Source organism: the organism of the source record quoted next, unplaced genomic scaffold, assembly GCF_019419815.1.
Source record: "Pyrus x bretschneideri cultivar Hongxiangsu unplaced genomic scaffold, Pyrus_bretschneideri_v1 Contig1, whole genome shotgun sequence".
Taxonomy (NCBI): domain Eukaryota; kingdom Viridiplantae; phylum Streptophyta; class Magnoliopsida; order Rosales; family Rosaceae; genus Pyrus; species Pyrus x bretschneideri.
The window spans coordinates 12,479,047-12,504,805 of NW_025999390.1; the positions used below are offsets into that span (position 1 = coordinate 12,479,047).

A 25,759-nucleotide genomic window follows, 5' to 3' on the forward strand; every position below is an offset into this window, starting at 1 on the left:
TTTACAATTGTTTATTCTTACAACACAGCAGAAGTTTTTTTTTTTTTTTTTTAAAGTATAGCAATACCAAACTAACCCATAAAGTAACTGCTTAAGAGTTGTACTCATGCACCATACGCTTAAGTAACCCTCCAAACTAAAGATAGTCATGCATTTCTGCAATTACTTGAAGATCGATTCCCAAATGATATGTATATGAGCCTAGAATAAGCAGAAGCAGAAGCAGTAGTGGACCATATATGTGTGTGTGTGTGTGTTTTATATGAAAAATGAAAAGCAAATAAAAAGAGGGTGGTGGGACGTTGTGGAAGAATATATCCCAAAAAGGGTGAGTTTGGCCATGTTGTGATATTCGTCCTTGCACTACCCACCACCCACAATTCTTCCTGCAACTTCTTTATGGGACCAAATCTCTAGACACCAACAAATCTCAATATATATACTTGCTACCGCTATGTGCTAACCCTACCTGTACGTACTAAACTCATAAACAGTGTTGAATCTCCAGCTACAACTCATAAACCCCTCGATGTTATTCTGATACAATAGCAAATAAATATAGTACCGCGCACATAAACTAAGTTTCCATATATAAATGAAGAAATTAGGTTCTCATCCCTGTTTTTTCAACTCCATTGATTGAAACCTTATTCATTTTCAAATTTTAATCAAGGTCCCTTGGTTTTAACAAACATCATTAATTATTTCAATAATAAAATATTTTACATAGCAAGATAATTAAATTTTATTTTTAAATTATTCATTTAGTGTTAGAAACGTTACATTTGGTATATTTATATTTATGGCTAAATTTTGTGTCATATATTTTTAATTTTAGTCTGTACCCATTTTAATTTGCAACCCTTTTTTTAAATTGTGCCAATTTTCTATTCAGTTTTAGTTTGTAACCATATATTAATTTCTTTTTGTGTCCATATTTTTCAAACTTTTATTTGTACTCATATTGTTTTTTTTGACCTTTTATTTGTATCCATAATTTATTAATAAGTACCCATTTGTCTTTAAAAATGTGTCATTTTGTTATATGTAAAATGTACCGAACTTTTTTTTTTTGTAAGTATCATCTCTTTTGTGTAAAATGTACCCATTGTTTTTTTTATTTTTTTTTATATACGAAATGTAACCATTATATAAAACGTATCACCATATTTTTTTTTGTATAAAATGTACCAACTTTTTGTATGTAAAATGCATAGTAGAAAAATTACCAATTTTTTGTAGGTAAAATGTCATTAATATAAGTAATGACAAATCATGGGTTTTATTTAAGTATAATTTCTTTTAATATTTTCAACAAATTATGGATTCTATTTAAAATCTCATTAATATAAATAACAACAAATATCAAATTTTAATTTAAAAATTATAATAACCTACATAGAAATGCATTATTGCATTAATTTCAGGGAATTCAATAAAAAATAAAAAACCAACAAGGTTTCAATCAAAGAACGTTGATAAATAGGGGCCGCATCCAAAGTCACCCTATATAAATTGTATTAGCTAGATTGGGACAATATTCGTATGAATATATATGCCGTCGGGTATTTTTAGTTTGCATACGATAAATATGTGCCAGTGGATATGCCAATTTACAAGTTCATAAATGTATTTTATATAAAATTAAAAAATACATATATTTCAGAGATAATGTTTTTGTTTTCCCCTATGGGAACCTACTTGTCCCCTCTCCCCTCTTTCTCTTACAATTAACGAATTTTTATTGTATGAATATTGATCATAATCCAAATTGTTCATTTACTTTACCATCATCTAAATATCAAATATGTAAAAAATTATTCAATTTGGAGATCTTTTAGCCACATTCATATGCATAAAAAAATAGACGGTTTTTCATGAGGATGCTACTTGTTATCAAAACTGTTGATTAGTTTGACACATAGGGATGACTAAACAATCTCCAAATTGAATACTATTTTGCAAATATGATCTTTAGATGATGACAAAGAGAATGCATAAAAAAATTGGAAGGTTCTTCGTGAGGATGCTACTTGTTATCAAAACCGTTGATTGATTTGATACATATGGATGACTAAATGATCTTCAAATTAAACGATGATAAAGAGAATGATTGGTTTCAATTGTGATATTCGGACGGTAAAGATTCTTTAATTACAACTTGTAAGTGAGGGAAACAAGTAGGTACCCAAAACAGTACAAGTATTATCCATATTTCAGAGCCATTGTATTTGTATAATCAGGGTAATTGGGAATAAGGGCTTGATCAGGAGATGTTGGTCATTTTGCAAGTACTAAAGTTTATTCTTGTCTTTTAATTCTTGGTTCCTCTTTATTCCCTTCAGAAACTACCATGAAGCTGCTTAATTATCCTCCACGTTGTTTTAACCTTTATTTCAATTTTCATGCACGTCCCATGAAAATAAAGATCGCATGCACGTTACTCTCTCTCTCTCTCTCTCTCTCTCTCTCTCTCTCTCTCTCTAGCTAATTAGAGAGGGAGAAACATATCTTTACTCTATAATACTGCTGAAAAAGATCGAATATGGAATAGAATAAAGCAACAAAGAAAGCCCTCAAGTAACAAATTAATTAAACAACGGAGAGACGGACTAAAATTGTGAACTCATTGTTACTATATATTAACTAGCTAAGATTCCAAATTAATTTCTAATAAAAAATTATATTTTAGCTGAACCCCACTTCACTTCCTTTTTAGTGGCTAAGCAGTTCAAATATTGGAAAACCACTTATGGTACGGCCTTTAAGAGAAAGCATAAAAACCATGCATGCACTTCGACTTCGAAATCCACCAATAGTGATATCATTGTTTTCATAAAAGAAGACCAATTAGGGTGCAACTTCCACTAAGATGTGTATATATTCCATTTGGATCACTTATTAAGAAGTGACATAAAATGTAATTATCCTAATTAATTTTAAGAGTTAAGTAGGGAGCCACATAATTGGTGGCATGACAGTGTAAAGTTTCTGTCCTAACAAAAATAGAAAGCAAACTTCCTTTTCATAATGGGAAAACATCTGGATTCTAGAGCAATGCAAGCACTCAAGACAATAGTATATGAGCCAGAAATCTCTTCGCATTTGTTGATAATTGGAAGCCATCCAGATAATTTGATCTTTACTAGCAAATATTTAAGATATATGCGTATATACATTACAAAAGAAAATGGAAAACATAAAAAAAAAAAAAATTAAAATTAAAGAATCATATGATAACCATTTAAAAAAAAATGTGAAACTAAAAACTGAAAAATAAAAAATAAAAATGGTTATCAAATTAGTCCCAGATATATCTTAAAGTTATCCATATACCATATGAGTAAAACAATTGCAAATATATCTCATGACATCATTAAGAATTAGTTCCTTATGTGTTATACTTTCCTTAATTTTCTTCTCCTTTTTCTTTTTGGTTTCTATGGATTTATTTTCCAATAACATTGAAACTTGAAAGAAGTGGACAAAAAGCAAAGCACTATGAAAAAAGATACTGTTTTGTCTTAATATAATAACACATTTACATTTCTATGAAGAGAAAAAATGTGAAACCCTATTGATATTTTACTAACAAAGCCACTGACCAAAGCTAGAGCACAATTAACAAAGTATATGTTGCATTAGTTGGCGCAAACTCTTTGGTATTTTTTTTCTGTAAAAGAACAAGAAAAAAGAAACATTATACAAACATTTAAAAAATAAAATAAAATAATAATAAGATATAGCCCATAAAGTTGATATTGTGCAATGATAATGGTGATGATTTTCATGCACGAAGAGAATAGCAATGGATTTGCTTTGGGTCTTCGGTTTCTCCTTCTATTTTGTCAGAAGAGAGATCAGCATGCAGCCTTTCCTTCATTTCTTTCTTTTCTTTTCTTTTACTTTTCCCCCCTTTTTTCCTTTCTCCTCTCCTATCTTTCCTTTCCAACATTGGACCGTTTGCTCAGTTAGTTCAGTTGAAAGCCGAGAGAGAGAAGAAAGAAAAAAGTTGGTGACCAAACCAAACCATGGATGGTTATAACTTCTTTGCTTCTCACGTTCGAAAGCAACTTCACGAGGGATGGTGGTGGGAAACAAATGATGATTGATGACAATGATGTTGTCTGTGACTGTGACTGTGATCGATGACGGTGAGTTTATTATTCTCTCTCTATTAATATATTTCTTTTTTGTGTGCTCTTTTACCCATGATGATCTGGGTTGTCAGGGTCAGGCCAGAAGGAAGAGTACTTCATCCACTCTGCCTCTTGAGGGTTTGGCATGGATGACTCCTGCAACAAAATTAATTGCAAGCTTGCCACGTTTAGATTAATAATTAGAACTAATTAGGGTTTCTAAAAAGTTAATTTTCTGATAATTTTGCAACAAATAATTTCCTGTAAAATTATAATTACAAGTAGCAGAGAACCAGAGTCCATGGCTATCACTACCTTTGTTTTCTAAAAGTGAAAAAGAGAGTTTCTACTTGAGTTCAATTGAAAGCCGGTCGTTTTCACAATGTACATTGGTCTCTCACTATATAATTTAATAAATATATTCTTTATATGTTGTTAGGGTTTGATCCTATTATGTTTTTTACTACCTCATTTAAGAATAAAATGGTGGGTAATGAAGGTTTTGTGTTTTGAATTTCGGTTTGAAATTATTCAACATAATGACGGCTTTACAGTCAGGTGGCAAAAAAGATTATATTCTGCATAGCCCTTAGAGTCTAGATATGCTAAGTGTCTACCGTCCTTTTTTCTTTTGGGGGAGGATTATAAAACCTCCAAAACTTGTAAATGATAAGGCCAAAAAAAAAAAAAAGATAAAGAGAAAAGGGCAAAAAGGCATTGGCTTCTCTCTATCTTTAATTTAAATTAATAGTAATAAATAAATTGGTCTTTGTTGCTTTTGGTTCTTTCTAATGATCCTTTGCTTACTTTTTCCTTCTTTTTATCTTGTAATTAGTTTGTATTATGACAAAACAAAGGTCATGAAATTCAGAGTAAAAAAGTTGATATATGTACTCACTTCTTTGATATTACTACTGCTGGAAGTGCAGCCCATTATTAGTTCCTCCAAACCAGATGCAGACCTATCTCCCATTTTATGATGCTGTTGTTGGTTGTGGTGTTGCTGCTGTTGATGCTGCTGTTGTTGTTGCTGTGCCTGTTTATTGATAGATAAATGCAATATATAAATTGACGACAAACAAACCAAAAACATATAAATTAAATAAATAAACAAGTGCACATCTTAATGATATTGTCTTCAAGGATTAAAAAGTGAAAAGACAGTTTCATTGTCTGCAATTTAGCAAACACTAAAAGCTACACCAGAGATTGGTTTGCCACATGTACAGTACAACATGGCATAGACGCTAGGGTTTGGTCATGTGATAACGGGCTTCGCAGGTGCAACTCAGTTCGAGTAATTGACTCAGTTTTTTACTTCCTCCTTCCTTTCTTTGTTTGGTTGAGGAATATATTTTCAATGAAAGTTTGGCGGCATATTGTAAATTGATGACAATATTTGTATCTAACGGTTTTGATAACAAGTAATATTCTCGTGATCTATTTATCTTATTTAAATGAATAACTAAGTGATTTCCAACTTGGTTGATCTTTTACAGAGATAATCTTCATATAATGATACTAAAGAATAAACAGTTTCATTTATAAAATTTATACTATAAAATACGGTCACAAGTGAGTAGATAAGGAACTACGCACACAGAGTGAACACAAGTGTATGCACCAAGTAATTATAACATGTGACCACTAACAAATGAACAAATGTAAAACTAAACCAACTAGAATAAATACACCAGCTGATTACTGGTGATGAGCTCCAATTCAAGTGATAGTGGAGTAGGGTGAAAAAGTGATTAGTTCAATTTTTATAGTATGTCAAATATATTGCTTCATTATGTATACTTATATATGCTAGCTAGCTTGGGTTACTTGTGATAGTACGAAGATATGGGGTTTGATGGAATATTACCTGGAAATTTTCGTTTTGAAGTATCAACCGGGAGTAGGAGTCCTGATCAAGAATGATGGAGGTGTGGTGGAGAGGAGATGGAGAGATGATGGTGGAAATGGGATGTGAAGGGCGATTGATGTGGAAAGCTGTAGCTGTTGCAATTTGTTGATGATGGTGCAGTTGCTGCTGCTGCTGTTGTTGATGTTCATGTTGATGCTGCTGCTGATGATCAGGGTACTAGTTCATGGCCCATATGATGATGATGGTGATGATGACGCTGTACTGCTACTGATCTCTGGTGCTGCTCTTGTATCTCTTCGCACGTGCCAGTTTCTGGTCTTTCCCTTGCCGTCGACGCCTCTCCTCCTATCCCCACCTGCAAATGGATACCCCCATGAACAAATCCGCTACCATGTCTTTTTTATATCAACCACATTTTATTCACTTCATTTTCTTATTAATCTTTTCTTTGTTTTATTTATTTCTGTGTGTGTTTATTAGTCGAGCAGCTTGAAATTTGATTTCAGTCTGGACCATTTTGGTATGTAAACTAGTTTTATTAGCTGAGAAATGAAATCAAGAGTGGTCCATGAAATTTGTAATGCCGCAATTGCAAGCAATGGGTTATGAAGAAAATGACAGCATATAGAAAACATTTTTATTATTACCACATATGGCTAATTAAATTTTTGGAAAGTATTTAGATGCATATATGAAAAATTTGTTTTAAGTGTTTAATTTAATAATGAATAAGCTAGTCTTATCACGGTTTTAGACGACAAAATGTGAAACGTGATGTGTAAATACAAACATTAGTTAATAAAATTTATCTTATTAAATTTTAATTTAATTGTTTTGAAGTTGAAGATGCAGAAAGCATTTATCTAATTGATGTAATTATAATTGTTAATTACCTCATCAAAGCTTTTTCTGAAGGGGCCAAAGCTGAAGTGGTCTGATTTCAACTGATGAATGTCAATGCCACTGTAGCTTGAAATTGGAGCAGCAGCAGCAACCGCAGCTACTGCTGTTGCCGCCATTTGATCATGATCTCTATGAGGATGAGAAGGTAATATTTCCTTAGAAGAACAACTCCCACTCCCACTATCTCTTCTGCTATTAGTAGCCATAATATCACTGCTTCCTTCTCCAGTTGTTGCACTAGCTCTATCAGACCAGTTGCATTGCCTTGGCTGAGTCTGATAGAATATCTTTGACACCACAAGTTCTCCTTCTTTCTCCTCCTCATGCTGCCCAAGATGGTATTGGTGCATCACCCAATTCGTTTTTTCAGGTTTTCGGTTTTTCCCAAAGTTGGTGTAGAGGACTAGAATTTTCTTGCAACCTTTTTGTTTTCCGTTCACCATGACTGGCCTGGTCTTGCCTGTCTTGTGCCACCTTGTTTCCCCTCCTTGCAAGTCACATTCTGTTTGGATTTTTCTTCTCTTTCTTGTCCCAGTTGTGTAGGCTTTTGATGGCCTATGGAAGAAGTGCCTGCTCAACCCATCTCTTGTGACTCCTATTGCAAGAAATAATGTGAACAAGAAATTAATATTGTTGCCAAATCAAAAGGTTAGGTTGACTTAGGTGTGACAAAATGTGATACAATATTTAGCTTCTTTCAATTAAGTCATAACCAGCTGAAGTAGTGTATGGTAAGCAACAAACTAACTGCAAATTGCCAATCATACTATTTCAACTTCACTAATTTGAGAGAGAGAGAGAGAGAGAGAGAGAGAGAGAGAGAGAGAGAGAGAGAGATAGAGACTAATATTCAAATATTTTTACCTGGAAGTTTTTCAGGATGGGTGTAACAAATCCCATCTTCTCCTTCAATTGTAGGGATGAATTCATCAATCAAAGGGTGAGATTTGGAGTCTTTGGCTTCTACCTTTGCTTCAAGGTGTTCAATTAGTTCTTGGTCTGTTGGATCAAATTTCACTCCTGCTGGTAGACCTAACCAGTCCTGCAAGCAAATTAGCTCCATTTAATTTTATTTCAACTAAAAATATTGAATTAAAGCACCCATAAAAAGAGAACAAACAAATTAAAGTAAAAGATAAAGATGGACCCTTTTTATATTAGCATAAAATTTTACTTCATATTCAAAATAATTACTATCAAACAATATTATGCAAGAACCATAATTCTTCATATGCCAAGCTAAGAATATTAATTGTTGGATTAATATGATTTACTCGTACCGGCTTTCCTTCGAGCTTGTGTCCACAACCGGGACACTGCTTGGATCCGCACATCTGATGCTCTTCAAGCTTTGCATCAATGAGATCAGAACTTCTGATGGACCCCAAATTACTCTTACTCATTGCTCTTTTCAAATGAAATGCTATCTTCTTCTTTCTCTCAAACTCATCAACATACCGTCTTCTGTGAAATTTTCGTCATCCTTGTAAAAACGCCTGCTGCTCATATCCCAGCCGCTTTCTCTCTATACACAAATCATACACAAATTTGATTGAGATCTGCTGATGAACTGTATGCACAAAAGGGTACTCTTAAAAAAGAGTAATGAAAAACATATATTTGATATAATATATATATATATATATATATATATATTTGCTGGATTGATTCTGGGAATTTGATTGAGGATCGAAATACGAACTAAATATCAAGCAAGAAGAACAGCTTCATCAAGCTAATGAAGAAAGGAAGCAAAATATCGTAAACAAGTTTTGAAAGCTTGTAAAGTTTTCTCCCTTTGCCGAATCCAATTAATATGAAAAGGTGGGATTTTTGCAGAACCCAAGTGAGATATATGAAACCCAAGACAGAAATACAGATATTTTGATTGAGGAAAATCAGTGAGGAGGAGAGAAGAGGGATCTGAGGTAAGCTAGGGAGAGAAAAGGAAAGAAACTGTCACAGTGAGAGATTGAGCTATAAACCTGCTTTAACCATGGAAAACACCAGAGAGAGAGAGATGAGAGTTTCCCTCTCTACTTTAACTGAAGGGGCAGTGAGAAAAAAAAGGAAAAGTTGTCCTCAAACCCCTAACTACATACCACCTTTAAGCCCTTAAAGCCTTATTTGCAAGGCGGTTTGAGAGAGAGAGAGAGAGAGAGAGAGAGAGAGAGAGAGAGAGATACGAGAAGAGGATAGAAAGAGAGAAAGAAAACCAAGTTGGTTTTGCTCTAAAGAAAGCTAGAGAGCCTTGACTACAAAAGCAAAAGGCAAGAAACAGCCTTCACAGCTGTTACTAAGGCACAAATACAAAAGCAGATGAACCCATCTTTGCAATATTTATATATATTTATTGAAAAAATTGATTTATACGTATAATATTATAGTATATAGGAGCCCTAATATATATGTGTCTATATGTATATAATAATGGTTGGTATTTTCATGGTAAAAGGCGGACAAAATAAAAAGAAAAAAACAAAGATATATATATATATATATATATATATATTGAATGTATAATTAAGTAGCAATTGGTAGAGTGTTTTGATAATTAGAGCAATTTTTTACCATCTCATTACGTCCTGATTTTAAACCCTCCTCATTTTTTTAGTCTAGCTTTGAGTAGTACGTATAAGGTTTTAAACAAGAAACTTATAATATATACATATGTTTATACTTATAAAACAATGGTTTGGTATTTTTGGTAATAGGTGGATGTCAACAAACGTATTTAAATTCATGACAAAAAAGAAAGAAAAAAAAACAAAGATAGATATACTTGTATATATATATATATATACGTGGCAGCAGAAACTTTGAGTGATAGAGACGAAATCAGGAATTTTACAGTCCCACTATTTTTTTATTTTCCTACAAAAGTTTTAGTTATGAGGCATATATAATAAAGCCAAAAAATTGTTCAAAAGATATATTGTAGAGAAAAAAAAGATGATTGGTGCTCACATGGGTATTGAGCTGGAGTGCTGATCATGATGCTTTGGCCATGAATGTTGCAGAGAGAGAGAGAGAGAGAGAGAGAGAGAGGCATTAGAAGGTTGCTTGATGTGCAAGGCAAATAAGCAGTATACTTAATGGACCACCACCACCCCTTTTAATTACAACTTATGCAAAAAAACATATTATAAAAAGAAATAAATAAATAAAATCTAGAGGAAACTTCAGGTAGAAGCACCCACCGAGTAAATAAATTACCTCATCCGAAAAGAAATCATGGTTTTTTGCCTGCAAAATATATTTTTCTATGGCCTTTGTTTCTGGCTTGTGTTATTTGTATTTAGAGGAGGATGTCTCGGGTACTGCACACTCATACAAAGTATGTTAGCCTCCTCCTACATTTGAAAGAAGTGGGGTCCCCAAAGGGTGGGACTTTGATCCTTGTGGCCTGGGAAAATCTTGTGCTATCGAAAGTGTCTTGATATGCATCAGATGATGGTGAGCCCTTCACGTTTATAACATTCATTCATTCATTCAAGCAGTCAAAAATAAAATGATGGATGGTCCAACATGCTGTTTACACAACAGATACATGTCCATGATTGCTTATTTGTCTGATACCTCCCCCTTTGTCTTTTTTTTTTTTTTGCTTTTTCTTTGTTCTTTAATTAAAAATAGAAATCCTTAAGTTAACTTATTTTTATTCCATTTTGGGCTTAAATCGTAATTTTCTTAATGAAAAGATCAGATATCATTGATTCTGGGGAATATATAACAGAAATACGAGACAAAAATCATGAATTCAACTTGTTGAAAACCTTGGATTGGTCCCTTTTTGTCCCTAGGGAATGAAAGAATTAGATTGTCCTATTGTATTATTCAATAAAAACAGCTTATATAAACACTTTTTTTATGCTTTATTGATACTTCGTATGGAAAAATTCTTTAATGTAACGATCACTACCACGTAGTACCAACGGATAAAAACGACACAGTTAAATTTCATAAACTTAGGATCTAAACTTGAGTTATAATAATTAACGTATGAGGTGAATATATAGGTAACTGCACAGTTACACTAAAAAATTTCTTCAGTATATGTGGCATGTCCATCTACAAATTTTTTTGTATTTTAAAACTGGAAACTGCTATGTCTTTTCAGCAAGAGGAAAAATTGAGGCAAGGAATATTTACTAATAAGGGACAATTCAAATTTATATGGCATGATTTGCATATGAAATATTCCAAGAACTTTCAAAGCTCTGCATTATTTGGGCACATCTTTACGAGGAAAATACTCCCTCTTTATGAATTATATAAGTAAAGACATGTATGAGAATATTTGCTACAAGTAGGTAGAATAATACTTGGTACATGTCAAAGAATATATAAATTAAGATTCAACCCAAGAATTAAATTCTTGAATATAATATAAACCTTGCAATTTGTATTTTATATTCATAAAACCCTCTGAAAAAGTTTCCTGAGCAAAATTCAAGACAAGATTATCGGGAAGGACAAGGACTTGGTTAGAAAGTCGTGATGTCCGGGACCGAAAGGAAAATGCTTAATACGGTTACCCGTATTCAAGCACCTGCCTTTTCAAATGTGGACATTTTTTCTTGAAAATGCTTGATAGGCATGCTGCATGCTAACACACATACATATTTACAATTGAATATGGTTCGTGAAATCGTAGATGAGTAAGAGCACCTCCAACTATACTGGTTAAAAAATAATCCGTTTCGACTTGAAATGATGTAAATGTACGTTGTTTATAACTAGCCACTTTCATAATGCTCTCCAACATCGCTAGCCAAAGTTTGGAAAGCTTTGATTGTTTCTTTAAAGTAAAACTCACATTACTTAAAAAATGTAGTACATTGGAAGGGTTTTTCTAGAGTCACTTTCTCTCCCTTGTGAGCATCCATTGTTTGGAAAACTAAACTTGACTCACGGAAAACTAATTTGTTTGAAGAGTATTGTGAAGAAATTTGAGTTGAAAAGAGTTTAGTCAATTTACTAAAGATTTCCTCAAAGTTGTAGTGTCGGTAAACATTTACCTCCGCACTCGAGGCCAAAGTTCGAATGATCTTAAACGTTTGACCATTTTGTAACCAAACAAAATACACTACACATATAGTTCATGAGTTTTGGTACAAAATGCAAAAGGAGACTACTCATTGGGGGCGGGACGTTGTCATAAAAAATATGGTTTGTAGAAAGCAAACAACGTACTTTGATTTGGAAGAAAATATTGTTCATGATGATCATAAGTTTATGATAATGGTGTTTTTGCATGCATGTTTTAACACATTCCTCATTGCCAATCTCATCCCGTGGTAAAACTGCGTATGAGTGGATGAGCGGGTGAGTGGGTGGTTGCCAAATGCTAATGGATGTTCGCCACAAATGGTAAATCCCTCGGCACATTCATGATTTCTCAAAGCACAAAGTGAGAGACAAGTAGAGGCGACAAAAGACACGAATAATATAATTTTCTTTTTCTATTTTACTTCTCTTTTCTTTTCTTTGTTTTGTACTTTTTCCAGACTGGGCAGAAGATTGAGAGGGGGAAGAATATTCAGAATTTTGTCCCTAAATCTCTTCATCTTTATATTTATATTAGAGTAGATGTGAGTTAAATTAGTTAATTAAAATAATATATTTACTCCTCAAGACATGAGTTACATCAGTTGATTAGGATAGCATATTATCATAGAATATCGTAAATAGTTTAGAATATATTGTCTAGCTAGAATATAATATCGGATGCTCATCAATGTAATATAGAACATCGTAAATAGTTTAGAATATATTATCCAGCTAGAATATATTATCATAGAATTTTGAGTGTACGGACGTGCAAGATTTGTCATGGTAAGTTCGGTACGACTCCGAATGGTTGGGAGAGCAGAGCAGTGCCGATGTTAGGTTCATCTACAATATCTAACATTTGCTTCCATTTCTTCAACAATTTGCACTTTGACTTTTCCATCAACGTTTGCTAATAAAATTAGACATAATGATACAATAACAATGGCATAACCATCGTCTGATAAACTATACCAACAAGAGATGCATATAAGATCGAGACTACGTATTGGGTTAATTACACTCAAGATTACGTATATTTTCTCATTCATCCGAAATGTTCTTATACAAGCTCTAGCGTATGTGGATGCCAAGCAAAACGAAGACAACAGATCAGCTTAATGCCCAGTTTGGCACACGAAAGCAAATTCATTTTAAATGGAACTTTTCGCAGACTGAACCGTAGCTTGGGACTCCGGTAACATGAACAGAGGATTCTCAGTAAGATGATAACCTGCAATCACCATATGATGCCATTGTAAGAGGGGAAGATAAAAGCTTTTAACCAATAGGAGGGATATCCTTCAACGAAACCTCATCCACAGCCTTCAAGAGATGGCTCAGTTTCCTAACAAGGAAAAAAAGTTTCTGTGAAGATAAAAACCAGAAACGAACTTCTTTCAAGTGGTTTGTACAAAGGCGTAAACATGTAAGCAGCATAAGGTATTGATAAACCTAGGAGTTCCATGTGAAAATATGCGTGTGAGAGGGATAGGAGCACCGACGCTGAAATAGATTGGGGCTTTTTCCACAATTATACCAATACCAATCATGTGGTACAATCTATAATGGACGAATAGCACAATATGCTTGCAATGCATTATCGTACAATCCATTTTCGTAAAACAGATAACTAACAAGCAAGGTCCGCATTAGCAATCAAAAATGCATTAGGCAATCCAACACAGTTCAACACTAATATATACAGGTACGAGAAAGGCCTTACCAATCACCGTACGTCAGAATTTGTCTCCCAATGGCTGTTCCGAAAAAAATCTGGACACTGAAATCCAGAGACAGCTCCCAGTATAGTTTAAACAGAAAATAAATTCTCCTTATTCACATTTTCACATGACATATGGTAGTTTCTTACAGTGGAAGCTTGGATTCCGAAAATGCCAGTATCGTTGTAGATGCTACTGAATGCTAAAATCGAATGAAATTCTGAATATCGATTTAACACACGGGAATCTGCTCATCACGTATAGCACATTAATTCAGATGCCAAGGCTATTTAAACCAGAATAAGAAAAAAAATGAACACTTCAGATCTAAAAGAACGGAATAGATGAAATATAAAAGGGACTCTACTTCCTAGTGGCTAGTTGAACAGAACCTCCTGAAGCACTAATGTCCATGTTATACTTTTTTTAGTTGGACTATTTAAATTTCTGCTTGTCGTTTGGAAACTTACATAGACGTGAGTGCATCCCTTTTCCAGGTCCACCGGCTGAAAAAGATTCACCACCTCCCATTAGTGCCTACATTAAACTGGATTCGTTACCGCTTTCCAACTTTCAATCCTAATAAAGAGCACAGAGTAAAATTCTGAAATGCATATAGCATACATAAAATAAGAGCAACACTTGAAAGCACACTAAGGAGAAGTATTAAAGCATCAATTTTATTTTTTTGGGGTGGGGGGAGGGGGGCGGAACACAAGGAGTTATAGTTACTAGAGAAAGACGATAGTTGATATAGACCTGAAGTGTATTCAGAGTCATTGCATCCCTCTCATTGTGCCAGCCACCAGGAAGTTTAAATGCAAGGTCACAACGAGTTTCCTGTCATGCAAGACAAATCATACTTTTAAGTTACTGGATGAAAAAGAAAGAAGGGATAGATAAATTAGATCAAATAAGCACTTCCATGAACGACCGTGCGTACCTCTGACCTTAAGGAAACTATTTTGACACAATTCGGGAGAGTTGTTATCTTAACATCTACTGGTTGAACATGGTCAGGCAATGCAGGTGGGAGGTTGATGCCTGAAAGAAGCAAGCCTAATGGAGGCATAGACCTGGACTTTTCCCCAATCAGCCAGCCAAAACAAACCTCGGAAAGGAGAGGAGGAGGAGGAGGAGGAGGAGGAGGACGGCTTCGTTGCAACATCATTCAAACTTGAAAATCTGGCCACTCCCCTGTTAAACGCGCTTATACGACCCTAATATCCCCATCGAAATCTGCGAATAGAAAAGTTACATTCTATCAGACTATCAGCGTACATGAAATAACACAGAAATTTTGTATAGAAGCTAAAAGACTGAACCTTTCGTTTTCGGGTAAATTACTGAGCATCTCAACTTCCACCAAAACATACAGAACCTTGAAAAACTTGATCTTTACTAAAACATAGCGAATTGAATTTTTTTTTCTTTTGTGGGCGTCATGAAAGTTGAATTTGCTTCTCAAAAACTTGAACATTACTACTCTGAAACGAATTGAATATAACTTTACTAAAACGTAGTGAATTGAATTCACGCTGAAAACATTGAACTTTACTAATCTAACGGATTGAATTTTACTATCTTAACGTCGCAAACTTCCAATTTTCTTACACTTTCTCGGCATCCAAACAACCATCACGCATTACTAAAATCCAAATGAAATCACCAAATTATCAGAGACAAGTACTGACCTTGAGAGCCCTAAGGCGCGAAGCTGCGGTTTTGAACATGGCGGCGATCGGAGGGTGCCGATCACCTTCAAAATCCTTGACCGTACGGACTTTGATTCGCTGTGAATTTTTGGTGGAAGGATTTGGGAAGAGTGGAGGAGGAATCGGATGTGAGGGACTGGCTGGCAAGTGCTGGTGCCACCATTACCGGTTGCGGAGGTCGGATTCAAGCGGAATTTTGCGAATGGGGAAATCTGGGCCGTAGAATTGACGACAAGATACAATCCTTACATTGACGGCTGGATTAGTGCCAAGTCAACACTGGTGTAAGCATGAGCAAATATACCTTGCTCATACTTACACGAGCGTCCATGAAATGTATTAATTAACGAAAAAAATTTGGATTTTCCTTTTCTAAAACAAAGAAAAAACACCACCAATTATTGTCTCATTAAATACAAGTTTAAAAGGTATTAATTAACGAGTGTACATGAAATGAAAATAACAATATCAATTGATGCGTGTTAAATAAATTTTAAATACTGTTAGATTCATTTTTTAGTGTACACGAAATACCATTATTCAAGTTTTTAAATTTGAAAGTTAAAAAGTAGTTTATTTGATCCATTTCAATCTTTTGATCACTCAAAATCTCGCTGGAACATACGAATTGATTCAAAGTGAGTGTGTTAAAATTCCTATATTTTGTTATACAAATGAAACGTTGCCATTTGTGTTTTTATGATAAAATACTTCTTTTATGAAGTTGTCATGTTTTTGTTAGACTATTCGTCAAATATTTATAGTATTTATCTCAGATTGCGGGCGGGACAAGTGGTCGCATTCCATCTGTTCAATATTCTAGCAACTTATGAGCATCAAAGAATGTGAATATATCCTTAGTGCTAAGTAACTCATGGTGATGCTAAAGTTAATGAGACAATGATCCTTATTCAAATGATGATTCTGTTTAGAAAATGATCTGGAAGACCAAGATTTTAAACTCTTTGGAATCCTGCTTCCTGCCAACTTGGAAGCAAATTCGAACTAATTACCTCCATTTCCAGAAGCTTTAATTAAGATGAACAATGAAATGGATTAACGTGAACATGAAGTGATGGAAAATGATAAAACATGATGAATTTTATAAGAACATTGTCAAATTATTAAAGGTACGGAAAATTATGGAAGTCCAATTTTCTAAATATTGGATTAAGATTGAGAATTTATATGCAGAGAAAGTCCATGAAATGCTTGAAAATGGAATGGAATATATCATCATTCTTTTTAAAAGGACGTAAGGATAAGTTCAGTGCTACTAGTTGCAGTTGTAGTTGCTTCCACCCATTGGGGTGACCTTTTGTTCCTACTTTAAACTCTAATGGATGATTAGAAAAAGACAATGTAATAAATTTCACTACTAGTTACATTGAAACATTTTGTGATAAGATCACGCACCTGCAATGCAACGTTGATTAATGATGGGCCGCTAATATGTCACTTTCAAATCTTGACATAACGTTGTATATGCATAATAGATTAAGCGATATTCTCTTTCCTCTACTACTTGTCCTGCAGATGCTATTCCCTTCAATATTCACCTTCTCTCCGTTTCCTGCACATCAATTTGCATGCAATGGCTATATACAAATACTAGTTTGGTCCTGTCTTAATTTGTTTCCAAAACTACGACAATGGCAACAGCAACATTGGGGGGTTTCCACGGGCCAATGTTTGCAGCTTCCTGGACTAAAAATTGCACTTTCGAGTGGTTGCCAAATGGTCAGTACTTACTTCTCCTTGCCATATAAGATTATATGTGTTTCTAGTTTACATTGCAAAACAAATGTTTTTATGTTTTTGACAAGGTGATACTTTAAACTAGTCTAGTCTTTAGGGAAGAGAAATCGATCTTAACTGTAAGGGGATGGACACATTGCCTTAATCAGTTGGCTTAAGACATTTCATTGCATAAGGACTTTAATCAACTTTTTATTATGTTATTCAGGATTTCGGCAGAAATATATTCTCTCAACGAGCTCAACTGCTAAGCTCAATTTTCACGGCATGCCATTTCTTGGGGGTGGCTTCAAGAAAACAGCAGCAACTCATGTCACATCTCCCAACTCATCTTCCCAGAGTGTGACAACGGGAATACTTGATGCATGGAACGATGAATATGGTGGAGTCATAATTAATTCGGAGAGCCTTCCCACGAGTGCAAATGCTTTTGCATCCGCTTTTCAGGCTTCCTTGTCCAACTGGAAAATGAAGGTATAATATATGGGAAAATGAGACACATTCGTACCATATTAGTATGGATAGGCACTTTGTAAACATGGCTCAAAAGTACTATTATGTGCAGGGAAAAAGGGGGGTATGGCTCAAAATACTGCAAGAGCAAGCTGATCTTGTTCCAATTGCAGTTCAGGTAACAATTCCATAATATATGTAAAAAAATGAACTATTTCTCAATCTACATGTGTCATCCTTGCGCTGAGGCTATAGTAATTTTCTTTATACCGTTCCAAATGGACATAATATTGTTGTCCAATGGGACCTCAGAAACACTCGATTCTCATCATAACTTAATAAATTTATGGTTTTAGTTAATTACAACACATCTGACTGGCTTATGTTAATCAGGAGGGTTTCAACTATCACCATGCTGAACCAGGATATATTATGCTAACATACTGGATTCCGAAGGAACCATGTGTGCTTCCTGCTAGCCCCTCGCATCAAATTGGTATCGCAGGATTTGTGATCAACGATAAAAGAGAGGTATATATCTATGGAAATCCAATAAAGTTTTGTTCGCGTTTTCGCGGCCATTGCATAATTTGTAAATTTTTCTGACTGAAGCAATTTACATAACATAATTAAGGTTCTTGTGGTCAAAGAGAAGTGCCCTTGTAGTTGCTCCGGTGTGTGGAAGTTGCCCACTGGCTATATCAACAAGGTGAATAATTCTCATTTATTTGTTTCATGGAATTTCGGTTTCCTTGATGGAAAAGAAATAATGTGATTCTCTTCTTAATTTTCTTAGTCTGAAGACATATTTTCTGGAGCTATCAGAGAAGTAAAAGAAGAAACTGGTGTAAGAACATAATTTTAATCATTGCCTTAATTACTTCTTAATAATAATCTAATCACACCCACTAATCACACTTTTTAATGTTCACAGATTGACACCACTTTCCTAAAAATGGTAGCTTTCAGGTGAGGTCTTGGCACCAATCTCTCCTTAGTTTGCTATGTATATAAATATGCATATGAAATTAATATCTATATATTTTCTTCTGCTAGGCACGCACACTTGGTAGCATTTGACCAGTCAGACTTGCTCTTTGTCTGCATGCTCAAGCCATTATCCTACGAGGTCACAATAGATGACAAGGAAATCCAAGCTGCAAAGGTATAATCAAATTTTACTCACATTAAATTTCTTTGAAAGCGATCATGGTTAGACCAGTTATTAGACGTCATGTCCTGTAAATTAGACTAATAAAAAATATTCGTCTTATCAAAAACTTTATCGGGAAATTAATTTTTGTTCCCACTCCGATTTCTGAGTGATTGATGTGTTTGATCATCTTCTTTTTCAGTGGATGCCTGTTGATGAGTTTATTACCCAGCCATATTACCAAGATGACTGCTTGTCAAAGAAAGTCATTGATATATGCATGGCGGCCAAAGAAGATCGTTACAGTGGATTCATTGGTCATCAGCTCAACTCCAAAATTGATGGAAAAGTGTCTTACTTGTATTATGATGAATTCAAAAATATTTAGAATTTCATCTTATATTATTTTCCAAGGGGACATATTTAATTATCCCCTGAATCTATTATATATCATATTAAAAAGATGATAATTTCCTCCATAATCTAATCTATAACATTATTAAATAACTTGTCAAATTAATGACATTTTTTTTTTTATAACACAAAACCAAGTTGTTTGAGAATGAATTTCACATCGATGGGAGGATGGACCTTACATGGGCTATAAGTTTGGCTGCTTCACATATTTCTAATTGGTTTTATGGTGGAATCTAAACTCTTTGCATGGTATTCAGAGCATGTAGTCCCACGTGTAGAACCCAAAGGCCACACGTGCTCCACTTTATCCTATTATGTTGTTCACGTGTTAGATTTAAAAATACGTCATAGGAGAATGAATCTCACATTGATGAGAATGGACTACTTGAAAATTCGCCACACTTAATTACCTCGTGAATCTAATGTATATCATATTATAAAGATGATAATTTCCTCTAACACTATGTTATTTTTTATATTAAAACTCCAACTGCATGCATACAGTTGAGGGATACACTTGCGATAAATTATAAAAAAGAGGATATTTTAGGTGCATACAAAACTCAAAACTTAAAGAACTTAGTTGCATAGGACGCTATGCTGAATTATATATAAAAAAAACTTCACAATTAATCTTATCTAATTACGGTAAAGATCAAATTGGACAGTGGCATCTGTTGAACGCATGCGTACTCTAATGTGGAACTCATGTACATCAAGAGACTTAACACTCATCTTTTACAAATAAAGAGCATCGATCCACCTATATATCATAGTTATAAGATTGTGACAAGAACACCTGAAGATGGTTCTGCAGAGTACATCAAACCCTATACCCTAATCCGACCATACAAATACATGTGGCACACAGCCCTTGAATGTGACAAATCCAACCTACCCAAATCCGCTGTGTTTTGATGGCCTTTTTGCAGACCCACCCGAACCCGTTGCAAGGCAATCCTGCATACTCAGTTGTCAAGTAAGTTGTGTGAAGTTGTTCCTCATACGACGGTGTGTTTTTTTAAGACAACTTTTGTTTTTGATAGTTATGTTTGAGTTTTGAACAGCTTTTTATGCTATCTTTTATACTCTCTATTGGTGTCTGAAACATCTTTTCCCAAAAAAAAGTTAATCACACACATTTATAGGATATATTAATTTGTTATTGTAGTTGTATTTTAAGTTTATCACACACAATTATTTGAAAATTATATATATATAGTTAACTTGAAATACCGTTACAGTGACATTTCAAGTGCATGTAAATTATTTTTTTCTTATTTCAAGCGGTACTTTGTTTTAGTGTTTTTCTTTTTGAAATTATCATCAGGCAGTACTTTGTTAATGTGGATGACACTGTTGCCTAAAAGGCAAGCCTTTTCCTTTATTGAATGCAGTTTTCCCTCCAATTTTCTGATAAAGAAATTACATGTTCATATTGGATTGCAATTTTTACTATCTGTGTAAAATTAGTTCTTGTGTTCGCTTCTGCCTTTCGCAGATTGTTGTTCACAGCAATAGTCCAAGGGGCACACATTTCCGGAGGGCAGGACCGCGCCAAAGAGTACGTATTTTCGTGTATTTTACAAACGAATTTTGACATGATTAAATACCATGATCCTGTCAATTGACTTTGTTGCTTCTTTGTCATCAGGTGTATTTTCAAGCGGATGATGTTAATGCCTGTATTGTGACATGTGGGGGTCTATGCCCTGGACTCAACAAAGTGATTAGGGAGATAGCATGTTGCTTGCACCATATGTATTATGTAAAGGAAGTTATCGGAATTGATGCAAGTGATTTATAGTGTCAAACTGATTTATGGAGATTTGGATTGCATGATTCAGTGGCAACATTGGCTAATGGAGTACGTAAATTTGCAGGAAGGATACCGGGGTTTCTACTCGCGTAACACGATTCCTCACTCTAAGAGCGTGAACAACATCCATAAAAGCGGCGGAACAATTATGTTCTCAGCAAGTGGAAGGACTAGAGCAATTAATCAAGCATTGCACTTCATTATTTGCAGATCCTACGTATAAGATCTGAGCGGTTCCAAGAAATGCCCTCCAATAACGTGTACTGCATGCTTCTTGCTCTAAGCGCTGTCCATGGAGCAATGGCTGGTTACACAGGATTTACAGTTGGGCCTGTCAATGGGAGACATTCTTATATACCCTTCCATGTGAGTGCGTCAAATCATGCATAAAACTAGGAGGCATACGCAGACATACTGACGTTTAACAAAAAATAGAACGGGAGGGACACTAAACATACAATAGAAGAATACTAAAACGTGAGCCATGTATGGTTAAATGTCTGTTTAGGGTCCTCAACTCTATGTTGATTAAAAGTTTGTAACTAGTTTTGCTAACGCACATTATCCGTAAAATTTATCTATCCACTACTACAAAAGGGTCTTATAGTGTCAGTAGGTGGTGTCGGTTTAATATAATATAGTGTCGAACTAGACAATTGCGACACTTATTGAATATGACGTCGGATTTACTGTCACTTATAAGTGTCATAAACATTTAATGTCGCTTTTAAACCGACGTAAACATTTAATGTCGCTTAAAACCGACATACATTTTAATAATTTTTAAATACTAGTGGCGCTTTAAATAAAACAGTGTCGCTTTAAATAATACAGTGTCGCTTTTAAGCGACATTAAATAATACAATGTCACTTTAAATAAAACAATGTCGCTTTTAACAATATTAAATATAACATGAACTTATAATATTTAGTAATATAAGAATTTATTATGTTAAATTAATAATTAGAATTTATTTATACTTTCATTAAGTATAACATAAGATTTTGTGGTATCCACTAGTGTAAATATTTTAAATTGAAGATCGAGTTCATTCATTGTATTCATATAGGGTCAAGGAGTGTAGCTGTAAAAAATCATCAAAATTGGAGTTCAAATCACCGTTAAATCGTTATTTTTCGTTCATAACCGTCGAAAAGTTTTGTCCCGTTACTTGATCTCTGAATGTTTATTTTTTGCCATTTTTGGCGTATGCAATCTCGAAGCATGCATAAACAAGTTTGATGGTTGGATCATTGAAATTAGTTTCGTAAAATGCGTATCCCATCAAAACGATAGATTCACTAACACTTAGAATTTATTTATACTTTTTATTAAGTATAATATAAGATTTTGTGGTATCCACTAGAATAAATATTTTAAATTGAAGATCAAATTCATTCATTGTATTCATATAGGGTCAAGGAGTGTAGCTGTAAAAAATCATCTAAATCGGAGTTAAAATAATCGTTAAATTGTGATTTTTTGTTTATAACCGTCGAAAAGTTTTGTCTCGTTACTTGATCTCTGAATGTTTGTGTTTTTTCCATTTTTGGTGTATGTGATCTCGAAGCTTGTATAAACAAGTTTGATGGTTGGATCGTTGAAATTAGTTTCATAGAATGCGTATCCCATCAAAACGATAGATTCATTGACACTTAGAATTTATTTATACTTTTATTAAATATAACATAAGATTTGGTGGTATCCATTAGTGTAAATATTTTAAATTGAAGATCGAATTCATTCATTGTATTCATATAGGGTCAAGGAGTGTAGCTGTAAATAATAATCTAAATCGGAGTTAAAATAACCGTTAAATTGTGATTTTTCGTTTATAACCGTCGAAAGGTTTTGTCTCATTACTTGATCTCTGAATGTTTGTTTTTTGCCATTTTTGGCGTATGCAATCTCGAAGTATGTATAAACAAGTTTGATGGTTAAATCGTTGAAATTAGTTTCGTAGAATGCGTATCCCATCAAAACGATAGATTCACTAACACTTAGAATTGATTTATACTTTCATTAAGTATAACATAAGATTTTGTGGTATCCACTAGTGTAAATATTTTAAATTGAAGATCGATTTCATTCATTGTATTCATATAGGGTCAAGGAGTGTAGCTGTAAAAAATCATCAAAATCGGAGTTCAAATCACCGTTAAATCGTGATTTTTCGTTGATAACCGTCGAAAAATTTTGTTCCGTTACTTGATCTCTGAATGTTTGTTATTTGTCATTTTTGGCGTATGCGATCTTGAAGCATGTATAAACAAGTTTGATGGTTGGATCGTTGAAATTAGATTCGTAGAATGCGTATCCCCATCAAAACGATAGATTCGCTAACACTTAGAATTTATTCATACTTTTATTAAGTATAACATAAGATTTTGTGGTATCCACTAGTGTAATATATATTAAATTGAAGATCGAATTCATTCATTATATTCATATAGGGTCAAGGAGTGTAGCTGTAAAAAATCATCTAAATTGGAGTTAAAATAACCGTTAAATTGTGATTTTTCGTTTATAACCGTCGAAAAGTTTTGTCTCGTTACTTAATCTCTGAATGTTTGTTATTTGTCATTTTTGGCGTATGCGATCTTGAAGCATGTATAAACAAATTGGATGGTTGGATCGTTGAAATTAGTTTCGTAGAATGCGTATCCCATCAAAACGATAGATTCACTAACACTTATAATTTATTTATACTTTTATTAAATATAACATAAGATTTGTGGTATCCACTAGTGTAAATATTTTAAATTGAAGATCGAATTCATTCATTGTATTCGTATAGGGTCAATGAGTGTAGCTATAAAAAAATAATCAAAATTGGAGTTAAAATCACCGTTAAATCGTGATTTTTTGTTTATAACCATTGAAAAGTTGTCCCGTTATTTAATCTTTGAATGTTTGTTTTTTGCGCTTTTTTGAAGTATGCGATCTCGAAACATATATAAACAAGTTTGACGGTTGGATCGTTGAAATTAGTTTCGAATGATGCGTATCCCATCAAAACGATAGATTCACTAACACTTAGAGTTTATTTATATTTCCATTAAGTATAACATAAGATTTTGTGGTATCCACTATTGTAAATATTTTAAATTGAAGATTGAATTCATTCATTGTATTCATATAGGATCAAGGAGTGTAGTTATAAAAAAATAATCAAAATCGGAGTTAAAATAACTGTTAAATCGTGGTTTTTCGTTTTGTAACCGTCGAAAAGTTTTGTCCCGTTACTTGATTATGTATTTTAATATCAATTAGACTATGTTTCAATTCATGTGTGATGATATTTTATCATAAAATTATATTATTTTTTTTATTATGTATTAAATATTATTTATTAAAATATTATATGACATAACTTGAAATATTTAGGCGGGAATGAAAATTTGAAATGTTTTAGGCGGGAATGAATGTTTGAAATGTTTGAAATGTTTTAGGCGGGAATGAATGTTTGAAATGTTTGAAATGTTTGTGTGTCAGACCTTGCGTCGGTTTTAAGCGACACAACCTCTACTTATTTCGACACAAGCTTTGAAATATTTTAGTGTGTCAGACCTTGCGTCGGTTTTAACCGACGTAACCTTTTCTTAATTCGACGTAACCTTTTCTTATTTCGACGCCAGTTGCACTATCAAGCCTGTCACACTCACGTCGCTTTTAACCGACGCAATATGTTATTATTTCGACGCCACTTGCTTTTCAGTCAAGTGTGTCAGATGTGGTGTCGGTTTCAGCCGACGCAAAGTCTAAATATTTCAACCATATTTATACCCCTTTCTTCCCCATTACTTCCATGCTTTCGTTTCCCTCTCTCGGTTACTCCTTTGGTTTTGCCCCGTCTCCTTCTCCCATTTCAGCCTTACTCCTTCTCCCATTTTAGCCTTACTCCTTCTCCTTTCCATTAACTTTTGCTATGGATCAACAAAGTGAAGATAAACGTTCTGAGGAACTTCATTTCGAGGAGGAAAAGTTCAAAGGTGTTTCATTTGTGAATTATTATTAATTTTTTGTTTTGTGTTTAAACTAGTATTAGGCTTAAACTAAAAATTTACTTTTGTTTCTTGGTTGTTAATTGTTTTTTTGTGTTAATAAGGAACATCTCGACGGAGGCGCGGACCCTCAGTTCCTAAATGGACAAAACAACTTTGCTCGTTTGATTCGTCTGGAAAATGCGTTAGTGATAACTCTAGTGCTTTTTCAAGATATGTAGCAGGGGAGGTTAGAGAGTATAGAAATCTCCTGTTGACGACTGATTGCGTAAGATCAAGGAAGAAGAAAATGAAGTTTTCTGGAATAGAATAAAGGAATAAGATTAATCGGCTGTTGAAAGCAATGAACCATACAACTGGTTCAAAATCTTTTGCAAGAGTGTGGCAAGAATTTTGTATGAGTTGTACATTTTTAAGATATTTGTATATTCTGTATGAGTTTTTGTATATTATGTGGAATATTGGATATAAAATATTTGTATATTTTGGCACTATTTTTATTGTTAATAATTTTTGTTAAGGTTTGTTTTGGCCTTTACATGAAATTTATTAATTTCGTTATATAATTTTTTTTAGTACCAATTAATTGAAAACGATGCAGATTCTCGTATTTTATATTATTATTAACAAAGATGGTGTCGTACTAGTTTGAATATTTTATTTATTTAATTGTTATCTGACGTCGGTTTAGGTATATTTTATTTATTTAATTTTATCACAATGTCGGTTAAAACCGACAGTAGGGTGG

General features: G+C 33.8%; 3 protein-coding genes, 1 non-coding gene and 1 pseudogene across 6 annotated transcripts; 2 read left to right on the forward strand and 3 right to left on the reverse strand.

Moving 5' to 3' along the window:
- Positions 1-3,481: 3,481 nt before the first annotated feature.
- Positions 3,482-9,196, reverse strand: LOC103943930 (NAC domain-containing protein 75). The gene is given in 7 exon segments (XM_009354305.3): positions 3,482-4,295; positions 5,038-5,175; positions 6,010-6,226; positions 6,228-6,367; positions 6,906-7,510; positions 7,780-7,957; positions 8,196-9,196. Coding segments are annotated over 7 exon segments (1,491 nt in total). The 5' UTR covers positions 8,319-9,196; the 3' UTR covers positions 3,482-4,205.
- A 3,780-nt stretch (positions 9,197-12,976) lies between these two features.
- Positions 12,977-15,653, reverse strand: LOC103943929 (mitochondrial-processing peptidase subunit alpha-like). Of its 3 annotated transcripts, none has more exons than XR_007259353.1 (7): positions 15,386-15,650; positions 14,635-14,930; positions 14,451-14,531; positions 14,162-14,270; positions 13,841-13,938; positions 13,694-13,750; positions 12,977-13,315 (listed from the first exon to the last, which is right to left on the reverse strand). XR_007259353.1 is itself a non-coding variant. In XM_048586701.1 (7 exons), exons 2-6 carry the CDS (start codon positions 14,860-14,862, stop codon positions 13,697-13,699), a joined length of 528 nt encoding a protein of 175 aa, XP_048442658.1. In that variant the 5' UTR covers positions 14,863-14,930; positions 15,386-15,650; the 3' UTR covers positions 12,977-13,315; positions 13,694-13,696. The 3 variants fall into 3 exon arrangements, 1 of the variants encoding a protein (XP_048442658.1); XM_048586701.1 differs by having other exon boundaries at positions 14,162-14,228; XR_007259351.1 differs by having other exon boundaries at positions 13,694-13,938; positions 14,162-14,228; positions 15,386-15,653.
- Positions 15,654-16,984: 1,331 nt separating this feature from the next.
- Positions 16,985-19,257, forward strand: LOC103943931 (nudix hydrolase 8). The gene is made up of 9 exons (XM_009354308.3): positions 16,985-17,146; positions 17,373-17,638; positions 17,730-17,795; positions 18,011-18,148; positions 18,252-18,326; positions 18,414-18,464; positions 18,552-18,586; positions 18,674-18,782; positions 18,973-19,257. Exons 1-9 carry the CDS (start codon positions 17,059-17,061, stop codon positions 19,156-19,158), a joined length of 1,014 nt encoding a protein of 337 aa, XP_009352583.1. The 5' UTR covers positions 16,985-17,058; the 3' UTR covers positions 19,159-19,257.
- LOC125480213 lies at positions 17,818-17,919 on the reverse strand. Its single transcript, XR_007260605.1, has one exon. It is a non-coding gene; the product is annotated as a U6 spliceosomal RNA (small nuclear RNA).
- Positions 19,258-20,104: 847 nt separating the features above from the next.
- Positions 20,105-21,538, forward strand: LOC125474660 (annotated as a pseudogene).
- Positions 21,539-25,759: the final 4,221 nt, after the last annotated feature.

Excerpts from the sequence above, each read along its gene's own strand:
- LOC103943929 (XM_048586701.1), bottom strand. The coding sequence starts at position 14,862 with ATGATGTTGCAACGAAGCCGTCCTCCTCCTCCTCCTCCTCCTCCTCCT. Across the intron at positions 13,939-14,161 it reads AGGGATGCACTCACGTCTAT|ATTCCCGTGTGTTAAATCGA; the intron begins GTAAGTTTCCAA and ends CGTGATGAGCAG. Across the intron at positions 13,751-13,840 it reads TCGGAATCCAAGCTTCCACT|TGTCCAGATTTTTTTCGGAA; the intron begins GTAAGAAACTAC and ends TCTGGATTTCAG.
- LOC103943931 (XM_009354308.3), top strand. The coding sequence starts at position 17,059 with ATGGCAACAGCAACATTGGGGGGTTTCCACGGGCCAATGTTTGCAGCT. Across the intron at positions 17,147-17,372 it reads TTTCGAGTGGTTGCCAAATG|GATTTCGGCAGAAATATATT; the intron begins GTCAGTACTTAC and ends TATGTTATTCAG. Across the intron at positions 18,149-18,251 it reads TGATCAACGATAAAAGAGAG|GTTCTTGTGGTCAAAGAGAA; the intron begins GTATATATCTAT and ends AACATAATTAAG.